The sequence below is a fragment of the Canis aureus genome, chromosome 18, assembly GCF_053574225.1.
Source record: "Canis aureus isolate CA01 chromosome 18, VMU_Caureus_v.1.0, whole genome shotgun sequence".
NCBI lineage: Eukaryota > Metazoa > Chordata > Mammalia > Carnivora > Canidae > Canis > Canis aureus.
The window spans coordinates 40,430,999-40,444,757 of NC_135628.1; the positions used below are offsets into that span (position 1 = coordinate 40,430,999).

Below are 13,759 nucleotides of genomic sequence, written 5' to 3' on the forward strand. Positions count from 1 at the left end.
TCTCTCAACAGTATTTACTCCATTGAGCTCAAAAGAACCATTCTTTCTTTCTCTTGATAAATAAAAACAAATCATGCTTGAAGATGCTATTTTGCTCTGTCCTATCTCCCTAAGTCTTCCCCACCTCCAGCCACCCCCTTCCCTCCAACATAATCTTCATTATAAGAGGGGAAAATTCATTCCTTGCTTGGCAGGCCCTAAGGACCCAGAAGAAAGAAGAATCAAGGAGTCTTTTGAAAGGGTAACTTCCCTAAGAAACTCTTTTTCCCTTCTTGTTACCCCTCCATTTCTTTTCCTGCACTTCTCCGGATGTTCTTTATCCCATCGGTGGTGGGGACGGCCTCGGACATTCACAAATCGACCCGGTCAGCAAACCGACCCGGGCTCCCACCCAAAGGCCAGGAAATGCGGCCCTGCGCCCCAAATCTTGGAGAAGGACGAGTTAAAGCTCTTTGCCTCGGTTATCTTCGAGGATTGCTCCGCCCAGTGTCTCGGGATCAATGCTCCGTCTCATCTTCCGTCTTGCCTTCCAGAAACAGCAAGTTTTGGGCTCCGAACTCAGCTCCCCGAGGTCCCCCGACTCTTCAGCTCCCCGGTCTGTCCCTTGGGGGAGAGTCTCGCAGCTCTGAGCCCCGAACTTCCTCTGTGTCCCACCGACGGACGGCTGTGTTCTGGCCACGGTGCGCGCCCCGGGCGCTCGCTCTCCCCGTACGCGGAGCCTTGAACGCCGGGAGCAGTGCCCCGGGGAAAGGCTTCCTCGGACCTGCCGCGCGCGGACGGACTGGAGCGCGGGCGGCGGGGCGCGGGGGCGCGGGGCCGCGGGGGCGCGGGGACCTCAGCCTCGGCCCCGGCCTCTCCCCTGCCGGCCGGCGGGCGGGCGGGGCGGGGCGGGGCGGGGCGGGCACGACCCGGGGGCGGGGGCGGGAGCCTGCCCGCCGCACCCTTGGCAGCGCTGGGCGCCCGCTCGTCGCCACCGGGCACCCCGGGCGTCGGAGACCATGGGGAAGCTGATGGTGCTGACCCTGCTGGGGGCCGGCCTGGCCTTAGTCGGGGAGAGGCTGGTGGCCTTTAGGTGAGTGGCAGCGTGGTGGGGGCGCCCCGGGCCTTTCTCTCCTCTTCCAAGTGTCAAGGGCTGCCCGCGCCGCCTTCCTCGCAGGTAGGAAAGAGCGTTTTTGGCACCTCGCTCCTCAGTTCCACCCAGCGGACTGTCCCTCGAGAAGCCCTGATGTGGAAAGTGAGCTGTTTGCCTTTCCTAAGATGCTAGAGCAGAGATGCCCCCCGTGTGTTTTCTGAAAGTCGGGCCCGCCCCCTTTCCCCCTTGTCCAGGTGACCCTTGGCATTCTGCTCCTGGGAAAAAAAAAAAAAAGAGCTCCGTTGGAAGGGCTGGACCTGGAAGGGACGGGCTGCCCGCTGAGGTTTACGGCCCGCTCGGACATTGCCCAAGGCCAGGGAAACACTGATGAGTACTGGGGTACAGAGCTCGTCCTAGATTAGAGGAGCTATAGCCAGGCAGCAAGGAAATGAGCTGAACCGTGCAGATGGTGACCGGCCAGTACTGCAAGCATTAGGCCCTTTTGAAGTGGAAGATCTAGTGGTGATAGGCAGAAGGATCTCAAGAAAAGTCAATATACTGGGCTAGAAAGAAACGTTAAGTAGGATATGCATTTCTGAGGGGATCTAAAGCCTCTGTTTGTCTTCACTTGTCTTAAAGTTGCTTTTATTTATTTCTCCAAGCAGAAGCTGATCTCAGAAGTTCGCGTTAGAATCTATTGAGAATCCTGATGCCTTTTGTTAATACCTTCTAGCTCAGCTTGAGAGTGTTTATTGTTACATTGATTCCCAGTGCACCCAAGTGAGAGAATCATAAAAAATAATAATTATAAGGCAGATCTAAGGTGTATTTTTACAAGAGTGGCAGTAAGATAAGTGTAAGATAAGTGTAATCTTCCTGAATACCATCCAATATAAATTTTAAATTATCCCTGGTATTTAGAAGAACGATTCACTGTGAAAACAGGAACACTATATTGAAAAATAATTTGGCCAATTGTTTACATTGTGGTCAGTTTGACGACTTTCTACAAACAAGTCAGCGTAAAATTTTTTAAATAATGAAGTTAGAGCAAGAGTTCCAGGGCTTAGCTATTAGGAAACACTTGAATTTGCTGAAAGCATTCTGGTGGAGGGTCAAAAGATAGGACTATAGGGGGCTAAGGGGAGCCAAGGTGAAGATTTATAATAGATAATACTTTAGCAAATTAAATACTACTACTCTGTACATTTAAGGTAATAATACTGTTAAGTTACTTATTATATAATATCATTTATCGGGCAGCAAAGGGTTGTCCATGTATAATGGCATTTTAGTCTTTCAGGTATAAGTGGATGAAATGAGGTGATATAGGCACATTACTCATAAAATGTCCACATTGTGTAAATAAAAGTATATAAAAGGAAGTACCTACTTACTTGTTATATCATACATAAATGATGAGAAGCAAAGTTAATGAATAAGAAGGTGATTAAAGATAGTGTTTAGACATTGATTTGGCTGTTGTGCATCGACCTCCGGTGTTTTTATCTTCTATAGACAAAGAACTAATGCATTTCGAAAAGTGGAGCCAGTAGAACCGCAGAACTGCCGCCTTATTGAGGGACTCGGTATGTATGTGACAGTGCCATTTCTTAGTCACCATCCACCTGACTGAGGCTGCAAACTAACTTAATTCCCAGCTACTCCTTAGAGCCTTCTCCCAGGGGCCTCCACCCCATCGACTGAAGCTACAGTGGGGGGGGGGGGGTCCTCCGGGGGCCCTCCTGAATGTCCAAATCCATGGCTTTTGCCCCAGTCCTTTTTCCTTACTGATGTCTCTCCAGTCATTTGGAGGATATCATGTCCCTTACTAAACATCCCTCCTGTCTCTTCTGTGATACTCGGCTCTCCTCTCTGTCTCCTCTCTGTCTTTTCTTGCTTCTTCCCTCTCCTTCATGGTATCTATGGCTTCAAGTATCACTTCCTTCTAAATTTATCTGCAGGTGCCAAAAGAAATAAGCCCTGGCCTTTACCCTCATGAACCTGATAGCCTACTCAGATGTCTTTCAAAAAATTAATCAAAACTCCATAGCTGCTTCCCTAACCTCTCAAACACCAGGCCTTTTTTTCCAGTCTGAAACTCCTTGCCATTTCTGTCCTTTCCTCCCTCATACTCTCACCCACAACTAGCTCTTCTTCTAGACTTCTCCCACATATGCTAAGCCCATTCTCAAAGGGACTCAGCTCCATATTTAGGAGCCATATGCTTTCCCTTTGTCCCTCATTGTTCGTTATGAGACTTCTCAGTATCAGCTTCTTCTGTGGCCTCACGTGGGGCTGATCTTGCCTCCTCATTACTGTTACTGCTGCATCGGCTTATCTGGGCTCCCAGCCTCCTATTCTCCCCGACACTGCTACTAGAAAAACAGTTCCAGGTCGATTCTGTTCACTGTTGGAGAATGAGCTTTTTCACTTTCTTATGGTTGCTCATGAAAATCTCCTCCAGGATTCTTCCTCTTTGCTTGTAGACACCAGCTCCCTCTCCTGCCTCTGAATTCCCAAACTCTGATTCACTTATGACACCTACCACCACTTTGTTTTATGGCTACGAGTGTTCTCTCTCTCAGTAGCAGATTGGAAACTTCCTAGAGTCAAGGACTGTGACTTGTTTATCAGTATGTGGCAGGATGACAACATAGTTTATTGTGATAGGAGTTTGTATTTTCTTTTTCCAGATACATATGTTTCTTTATATACGATATATTTAGACTATATATATATTCTCTCTCTATATATGTATATATATATACACACACACACATATATATGGAGAAAAAGAGAGACAGAGTTAAGAGTCTTTCTGGTTCATTTTTCTATCTTCATTTTTCTCTCTCAATTTCTTTAAAAAAAAGAAAAGAAAAAGTAGCCCTGGCCAGTGTGCTTCCTAGAACCCCGAGGTTTGTGCTGCTGGCTAGAAATGGAAGGAACTGAAGACAAGCCTCTTCCTGACTTTTGTTCTCAAAAACCCAAGCTCCTCCAGAAGGTTCTGATGGGCAAAGGATAGGAATATGTGGATTTTTTTAATAACAGGGATCCTTTCCCCCATTGCCTATCTCTGGGAGGTAGAGCAGGATCCCTGAAAGAATGGCTGCAAAGTGTCTTTAGGGAGGGTGGATCCTTGGTACTACGTGTCCTAGCCTGTGCAAAGATCATGTGCCCATCCAGGACCTGGAAGTGCCAGAACTATATAAATTAAAGGGAACACACAGGCTTGGCAGTGAGTAATTCGGTAGTGACTAGTATAGAATAAAGTCCAGATGGTCTTCCTCAGATGTTCTACTTTGTAAAAACTTGCCATCTACGATATTTGCCTGATCCTAGCAGAAGACCCGGTAATGACTGAGATTGGATTTCCCTTTGGCTTAGTGGAATGTGGGTGCAGGGTCAAATTTAATTGATTAAAAAAAAAGAAATGTAACATTTGCTCATTTGTTTACTATTTTGTGGAATGATAGTCATATTTACTACACATCTATCTTGCAAAAGATATGAGCCTACCAAATAATGTAGTGGGATAATTAGACTAGATGATTGCTAAAGCCTAGTCTGGCTCTCAGATCATGTAATTCAAATTGATTTGAGAAGCTAAAACTGGGGCTAATATTGTAAGACATATATAGACCAATGTTCTGATTATCCAAATATTTTGAAAAGAATAGCTAAAATGGTTGGAACTGGCTGAGAGCAAAAGAAAACAATGCTACTTCCTGGAGAAATTGGCATATCTCCATTTTATATTTGGAGAATTAAACAAGTTTGTCAATAGGGCAATATTGATAGACATCTACAAATAATGCCACTGCCTTACGATAGGCCTAGTGTCTATAAACATTCTGCTGACTTCCTTACAAACATTTGTATCATCCCCACAACTGACCTGTAAGGTGGGTGCTGCTTGCATTCTATCCCTGCAGGTTAGGAAACTGATGCACAGAAGAATGAGGTGACTTGCCTAGTGGTCCAGAACCAGAGAGTGACAGGCCTACCTTATGAGTCAGGGTGGTTTTTCTTCTAAGTCTTGTCCTCTTTGCCGTATGACACTGCCTCTCTTATCTACTGACAACACATTTTGTTATGGAAGTGTTGGAAAAGTATGATGGCAGCAGGAAACAGAAAATCTGAGATGCAAAAAGTCGAAATATTAATAAATAGAGCAGACCAAGACAAGGCAGCCTGAATAAAATCACTAGTGGGACCACCTTCAGGAGACCCAACTATTTAATGAGTGAAAAGCTTTCTGAAGGGATGAAAAACCAATAAGGATTTTAGGCAGGGCTTGGTAGGCAGTCACGGAGCTGGAGAAGAATTCTGATTTGTGTTCTCTTCCGGTCTAGGTTTTTGTGGTTAATTTTATTGATGAAAGAAACGTTCCTCTTTTTATTTTCCTTCCCGATATTCTTTCTGGAAAGCAAAGTTGAAAAGCAAAATAATTCTAACCTCCAGAAATCATATCTCATAGATCTTTTTGTAGTGAGTTTATCTTCTTCCAGGGCTTTGAGAGTCAAGGATTGTTTTAACCAGGAAGTTAGTTGGCTGCCTTTGGCATGTAATCAAAGCTGCACTTGAAATTACTGGGGCTCCACCCTCCGCAGGATTATCAAGTAGACAGCCATTGTCTTTGGCATCTCCCAATCTTTCCCTCCATCCCTTTTCCTCTCCAGATATGCTTCCCCTATCTCCAAAATATATTTCAACTCCATTGTAGGTTCCATTTGTTTTCTTAATTGGGTGTCAGAATCTTCTTTTCGAGATGTGCAGTAGTGATACTATTGATTATAATGTTGCAGTGTGACACTCTCTCAGGGTGCCTGTAGAAAATGATCAAAAGCCAAGGAGACAAAGTTATGCCATGTAGAGGGTTGACAGATTAAAAAGCAGTAGATATCTATTCATAAGACTGATTTTTTACTTATCAGTGGGATTTTAATAATAGTCGTGCACAGGCTAACGAGTATGTAGGGAGAACTCAGGGGAGGGTGTCCTGGGGGCTCTTACTCCCACAGGTGCCACTGTTGCCACGAAGCACTGTGTTGTCATGCAGGTGCAGTGTAGGTGGGGGAGGTGGGGAAGGAGGGGCGGGAATGCTGTGCTTTCAGTTGGTGGTTCTTTTTCACATCTAAGTGGAAAGCGCCAGCAACCCTGGGCCCTGGATTAAGTAAGTAAATAAAGACAAATTCAGCACCTCCAGAAAACACCCACCCACTTCTTTTGTAGCTGAATTACTGAGGTAAGTTAATGCTGTCAGAGAGGGTATGTGAAATGGTATTTGGATAAAAGATAAAAGAGCACACAACTTGTGGGACACCTTATACTAAGAAATTAACACTCACTTGTCAATAGTTTAACCCAAAGACAAGACAAAGTTCAAGAAACTAATATGGTTTGTCTTCCTGAGTCAGTCAACCAGCTGTTATTTATTTTTTTAAAAGATATTATTTATTTATTCATAGAGATGCAGAGAGAGAGAGAGAGACTGGCAGAGACACAGGGAGAGGGAGAAGCAGGCTCCATGCAGAGAGCCTGACGTGGGACTCGATCCAGGGTCTCCAGGATCACGCCCTGGGCTGCAGGCAGCGCTAAACCTCTGTGCCACCGGGGCTGCCCTCAACCAGCTTTTATTGGGAGTTTTTATAGTGAAGAGGCAGATATATTATGTTGGGTGCAAAGCTGGAGTATTGAGTGAAAACTGGTCCTTGTTGCCAGGAAGCTTACTGTCTGGTAGGAAAATCAACAAGCCAACAGAAGGCTGCAGCCCAGGTGTGAACAAAATATCAGGGTGGAGATAGTCACAGGTGACCACATAAAAAGGGTGCTAGAACTAAGAGGAACTGGGAGAGGTTGCAAGGGCTGGGGAGGTGGCTCCCAAACTCCTCTCTAGAGCCTGTGACACCCAGGCAGGGGGTGGGGGGAAGATGTGGGTTGCCAAGAAGAGGGAGCAGCCTGTGCTCAGGCATGCAGGTGAACAAGGCTGATACATTTCAGCAACTACCAATGGAAGAACTGCAGCGCAGCTGGCACAGAGAGTGGGGAGTGGGGGCCAAAAAGCTGAGTGGGCCTGGAGCCGATACGTGGAGAATTTGGAATCCAGACCAAGAAGTTTAAGATTGCTATTGCCAACTCTGGGAGACACCCGCAGGATTTTAAGCAGGGCAGTGATAAGATTGACTTTGCAATTACCGTGATGACTGTCAGCAGTGCAAACAATGCTAGTAGGGGAGCAAAACTGACCAGTTAGGAAGCTATTGTGCAAATCCAGGGGGCAGTTCCAGAGCTCGAATGATGGTGATCAGTTGGATTTGGGGAGTAAGGAAAAAGAAAGCATCAAAGATAACTTCAGGTACTTGGGGGGATAGAAGTGCCATCCACCAAAATAAAAGTATAAGAAATGGAGCCAATTCGAGGGGGAAATGTCCAGATCAGTTTGGGACATGTTAAAAGTGAGAGATGAAAAGGCCAGGAAGGAATGTCCAATGTACAGGGGAATACAAAGGTCTGGAAATTGGCAGAGCGATTTGGGCTTGATTTAGAGATTTGAGAGTCAATGGCACATGGGTAGAAGCTAAAGCCACAGGACTGGTGGAAATTGCACAGGTAAAATGGATTCTCTGCCATGAGAAACAGCCAAAGGCAGGCTGGGTCTGGAGAATATATTTATCTATGTCCAGAACAGACTTAGGCAGGAAAATAGGGCAAAAGGAAACTGAAAAGGGGTGTTCAAGAGAAAAAAAAGTAAGAGAAAAAAAAAGTTGGTTCAAAAATTAACCAACCTGTATTCAATGTGATTTTATTAAACTGCTTTATTCAATTAGCTGGTTCTCCCCATGTCTGTTTTACTCCATGTGGAAACTGCACTAAATCTTTCAAGCCATTATGATACTATAGATAGATAAATCTTGATTAACTGGGATGTTTAGAAAATGGAACACTCTGATGAATTTAATTTTCAGGTTACCAGTTGGGGATTAGTTTCAGTAAGTGAGTATACAATTAAATCTTCTTCTGTTCTCTAATTTTCAGTGCCCATTGCTCATTACTCTGTTGATTCAAATTTGCATTTTATTGGCTTTGTTCCCCTTTATCCCCCCTCCCTCTTTGCTCAATTTTCTTTTGACACACTAGCAACACGTTATCCCACACAACCACTTCCCCATGTGTGCCAGTTACTATAGCTATGTAACAAATCACCTTAAAACTGAGTGGCTGACTTAAGTGACAATTACTTTGCTCATGAATTTGCGATTTTAACAGGGTTCAGTGGACACAGCTCATTGCTGTTCCATTTGCATCAGCTAGGGTGACTCAGGTTGAGAAGTGAAGTGATCTGAGACTCTTCCAGTGTCTTCTCTACCTTCTGTAGTCTCTGTATAGTCTCTCCTCTGTAGCTTCAAAGTACTCAGCCTTCCTACATCTCAGCTGAGGGTTCCTAAGGACCATACTGACAGAGAGGGACAGAGACAGAAGAGGAAGGGGAAGGAAAGGAAAGGGAAGTGGGGGGAGGGAAGGGAAGGGAAGTGGGGGGGGGGGAGAGGAGAGAAAGAGAAAGAGAGAGAAGAGATTGAGAGAGAACCAGCAGCAACTATCGTTATGATTTTACCTTGTATGCCATGTGGCATCAATTCCACCTCATTTTATTTGTTAAAGTAGTTACCAAAATCCACCCAGATTCAAGGGGAGAGAATACAGAGCTTACCTCCTTATGAAGGAATATGAACATCACATTTTAAGAAGGGCATAGGGGTATGATATATATTGGTTCTACCATATTTGTAAAATATAGTTTGCCACAGTAGATAACCATTGCCTTTATCCTCAGTCCTGCCTGCTTGGGACCACAACCTATGTGGGTCTCTCTCTCTCTGTTAGGAGACATATAAGCCCCATTTTCATCTGGTTCATGGTCATAACTTACTTCTTTTATGCTTCTTTCCATAGAAAAATGCTCAGGACCAGCCCTTAATGAGAAAGAGAGCTGACTAAATTGTTCAAATTTATCTATATTCAGTAGTCTTTCCTAAGACTTATTACTTTTATAACGGATAACAAGTACCCAATAATTTCCCAATATGATTGGATAAAGATATATTTTTAGGCCTCAACAAGTTAGAAAAGAGAACTGTTTGGCTGAGAGGCCTTTAAAGCACCCTCACAATGATGACTTTCCAAATGTGACCACTCCATCTGTACATCAGTCTTTTATGGGGAATGAAGGTGAATCTCTCAGGGCATAGCCTCGAAGTTGTTACATAAAAGAATAAATCTCAGCTATGAATTTATTTTACAGTTATTTGCTTTTTTTCTCCTGAAAATTGAGTTCTAAAACAAATACTTTAGTATTTAGGGAATCTGATTCAGGTTTTACTGTAGAGTACCATGCCTCTGGGATTCCTGGAAGTTAATGTAATTTCCCAAGTAAATAGTTGAAAAAGTTAATGTAGTTTCCAAAAGAAATCTAAAGTTTGTCTGTGAGATTTACTTTTTAAGCCTTCATTCATGCATCTTCCTGATCCTCCACTTCTTTTGCAGAAAATGGCTCTGAAGATATTGATATACTTCCTAGTGGGCTGGCTTTTATCTCCAGTGTGAGTATTTTCCATGGCCCTCATGTCAATAGTTGGATAGATAGTACATTAATGTTGCCGACTAGAGCTGCCAGATGGATCCCTACATGCTCATCCTAACTGTGGTCAAATCAGTCAACAAAAAAAGCCAAAACAAAATTCCAGAGTGTTAGGATACCACAGGAATGCCCAGGTTGCTTGCCCCATGTGGCCAGCTCCCTGTGGGCAGTTACAAATTCAGGATAGTCTCAATAAGTGTATATTGATTTCCATTTGATTCCTAGACTAGTCTCTAGTTTTGTCCTGTTGGTGTCCATCTTCATCATTGCCCTGTGGTACTGGATCTCAGCTTTTGGTAGTCATCTCCTCACTAGCTGGTAGTCTTTTCTCTATGCCTGTTTGTGTTTGGAGCTCGGTAAATGTTTGTGAATCATATGTTGACTGTGTTACTTGATTCAAAAGCCGGAGTATTTTACATCTTAGATTCCATGCCATCCCTTCCAACTCTTTCAAAGGCAAGTAGAGAAGAGCCTACATTTTATTTCCAATACCATCTTCACAGATTTGGAGTGATCAGGAAGCTATATGAAAGACTGACAAATAAATGTAAATAAATTAAACACAATAAATTGAAATGCACATGTTGTGAAGATGTTTAAAATTACCATGTATTTATTGAACACTTGCAATTTAAAATGAGATCTAAGATTCTAAAAAAGCAAATAGACTCCATTTTCAATGTGAATTCTGATTGCGGAATTGCGTGTCCTAAATACTAGTAGAATACTACCAAATAACATGAATTTTTAGATCTATATCTTTTTGGCTAAAAAGGGACACATATAATCACACTTAAAAGCCTGAAATCCTAAATCCTTAAGAATGCAAGGTAGAGTCAGGGGTTCACTTGGATTTTAAATTATTGTTGGTGGCAATAAGTGTTGGGATGCATGAGTGGGAGAGGTTTTATTTCTTTAGTTTTCCTCTAAAACCAAAAGTAAAACAAAGCTGTCTAGAGGAGTTTTTCCTTTGTTGTCTTAAATTTTCTAATGTCAATTAGATGTTCAGTGTTATGCCAAATAGACTTTTCAAAATGATTATTCTATAACTGGGAGATTTCTTTGCTTTGAGGAGATAATATTTGTAGTTCCAGCTGTGTGCTGCTTTTCTATTTTCATTGGAACTAAAAGTACTGAACTATTGCTGTATAGAAACTAGAGATTTTCAGTGGAGAAATGTTAATGTGGAGCTTTAAGTAATGGAGCTCTTTTTTATAAACAACTCATAGGGCTAAGGATGGTGTTTTTGGCTTATTTTCAATTTCTTTGCACTGAAATGAACTCAAGTCCTTGTTTTTGGTTTTTCCTATCTCCCTTTCTGGCCTTCCCAGAGCATGTTTGGAAGCTGCTGGTTTAGAGAGAAACTCTTCACCACATTTGTAGTCAGCCTATAGAGAAGTGCCAGGCAGGCTATTTGCTTCCTTACCTTGGGACTTGGCATGCTTCTCTTCGCCTGCCTTCTTCACATGAGACGGAGCCAACTCCTAGTTCTCTGTCAGGCCTTACTGTGGTGGCACTTTAATTCTACAGGAAAGTCTTCCCTGACTCTCTTTCTGGGTGACATGCCTCTTCGATGGCCTCTAACATTGTTTGTGCCTGGGTGCTTATATACTATACCTTGTCTGATGTGCTCTCCTGGTGTTGCCTCCCCAGAGTTCAAGCTCCTTGTGGCCAGAACTTTGTGGAGTGTCTATTGCCATGCTCAACACCTAACACGCTACCTGACATGAGTGGGGTACTTGGCTATTTACTTAATGCATGTGCTGGTGAATGAGGGCAGTTGAGAATTTCAATGCTGGTGCACACCTCCATGTAGCCTATTGAGGAAAATAAGACATCTGCCCCTCCAGGGGATTTTCACCATTTTTGGTGGTGAAAGTTATCCAAAGGATGGCTTGCATTCACTTTCTACAAATTCTTACCCTATTGCCTTAAACAGAAAACTAGGTGCAAACGAAGCTACTTCCTGGACTTGTTTCATTCATCATGACACTTAATCTAGGTCAAGTTTGTTTGCAATACCCTATGCTTATTTACTTATCAAATTATTTCCAGTCCTAGAACATCCAGTCTTTAAACTAGCTGGCAGTGCCCCCAACCTACCAAGATACTTGCTGTGTTCAAGATACACTGAGCAGTGTTCCCCACTGTCAAACCTTTCTTTTTTGGTGTGGCAAGAAAGAGTGTGGAAAATTAATGATATGAGTCACTTAGTCTGTTCACTTCTCTGGGCTTAGTTTTACTTGGCGAAAGGGAAAATCTAGATGTCTCTGACATTTTTTTTTTTTTTTGTCCTTTATTACCATTACCTAAGCCACTGGGCTTGGTAACAGTCTGACTATGTCGAAAGGTTAGACCTGAAGACTGAATTTAATGACCTGATACTGGGAAGAACAGTGATGCTCTTAACTGAGAGTAATAAATACAAATGAGAGGAAGGATTTGGGGAGAGAATGTTGATTCTGGTTCTAACAATTTGATTCTGAACTGCTCCTAGGAAGAAGTTGGGAATGTGAGCTAGACCTCCAGAGATAGGTTCCAGGTAAATGTGTAGATCTGAGAATAATTGGTATAGAAGAAATATCTGAAGCCTTGTGAATAAGATCTGCAAGGAAAAAGTATAGAACAAGAAGGAAAGAGAGGTGGATGAGGATAGAAGGAGGAAGGGGCGGAAAGAGATGTAGGACTTCTATCTGGAAATTCTACTTTTGACTTTTTGAGAAGAAATAAAGGGGTACATCATAGTGTCAAATGCCATAGAGCTACAGATAAAAAAAGGTGGAGGGGTTATCAAATAAGATATTTTGGAGGGCACTGATACTACCTTGAGTGGAGGCACTTCTACAAATTCATGATATTTGGAGCCATTCAAGACAGGTGACAAGACCAAATGATGTTTCTAAGCCTACAGTGTGGGGAAAGCAAGATAACTGTGTGTTTGAAGGAGTAGTAAAATTAGGAGAAGATTTGTTTCAAGGAAGGAGAAATGAGCAATCTTTCAGGCAAATGAAGGGGGCACTGGTGAGAAATGAGTAGGAAAGCAAGAGAGAGACTGTCATTTCTGAAGACGTGTCCCAGAGAACAAGCAACTAAATAAATAGACAACAGAAGTATTTAACTTAAGAACAGAAGAGGGATACTCTTTCCTTAAAAAAAAGAGGGAAAAAAGAAAGAAGATTGATAAAACTGAAGAATTACTGAGACAGAAAGGAGGGAATCAAAGGAAATTCATGTTGAGTGGCAAGGGGTTTTGTTTTGTTTGTTTGTTTACAGAGAGCTAGGAGGTAAAGTCATCCACTGAGAATAAAGAGGAAGAAGGTAGGTGCTTTGGAAGATAATAAGATGAATTTAGAACAGATACTTGGGGAAATGCAATAGATTGCTTGGTAGAATGAACAAAAAGATTGATAAACAGTATTGAATGTCTGAAGCTAGAATGATAACTTTATAGTAGAAGTTTTATATAAAAGCTAGACCAGAAAAAAAAAAAAAAGTTAGACCAGGGCAAGGGGAGTTGGTAGGAATTTGATAAGGAAGCAGTAAGTAAAGAGTGTGGCTTCCTAAGAAGACTGTTGGTTGATGACGACAGGTTCAAGGTCTGAAAGGAGAAGTTTGTGGCTAGGGGCACACAGATCTCTCTTCCTCCAGGTCAGGTGACCTGAGAAAAATGAAAGCTGGAATAGTACCTTTTCGAATGGATTTCAGCAGTGCCATTGCTATCTGGGGAAAAGCCAGGTTTCTGGTAAGATTAGGCATAGATGAACTATTCTAAAAAAAAAAAAAAAAAAAAAAAACAACCCTCGAAGATGTATGTGGAGTTGTTTGCAACTGAAGATTGACTCCCATAGGGGTAGAGTGAAGGACAGTGGAAGGGCCAAGAATAGTATTATTATAAATAAGTGTGAAAGTGTGTATGCATATTTCTAAGCAAGGGAGGGGACAAGAAGACAGAAGATAGAGTAAGAAGGAGATAATTTAAATCAACTATAACTGGAAATGAGGCTACAAGAAAAGATACAATGTTGTTGATATTAATATATATCAGAATG

The 13,759-nt window shown here is 42.6% G+C and overlaps 1 protein-coding gene across 3 annotated transcripts in view; it reads left to right on the forward strand.

Moving 5' to 3' along the window:
* Nucleotides 1–294: 294 nt before the first annotated feature.
* The window catches only part of PON3 (paraoxonase 3), a 28,045-nt gene continuing 14,580 nt past the window's right edge, over nucleotides 295–13,759 (forward strand). Inside the window, exons 1-3 of one of the 3 annotated variants that reach the window (XM_077856848.1) lie at nucleotides 295–680; nucleotides 2,591–2,661; nucleotides 9,617–9,672. In XM_077856848.1, coding sequence (XP_077712974.1) covers nucleotides 310–680; nucleotides 2,591–2,661; nucleotides 9,617–9,672 — 498 coding nt within the window. In that variant the 5' untranslated portion in view covers nucleotides 295–309. Of the gene's footprint in view, nucleotides 681–911; nucleotides 1,073–2,590; nucleotides 2,662–9,616; nucleotides 9,673–13,759 lie in introns of those variants that run through there. The other 2 variants (XM_077856849.1, XM_077856850.1) reach the window with 2 other exon arrangements.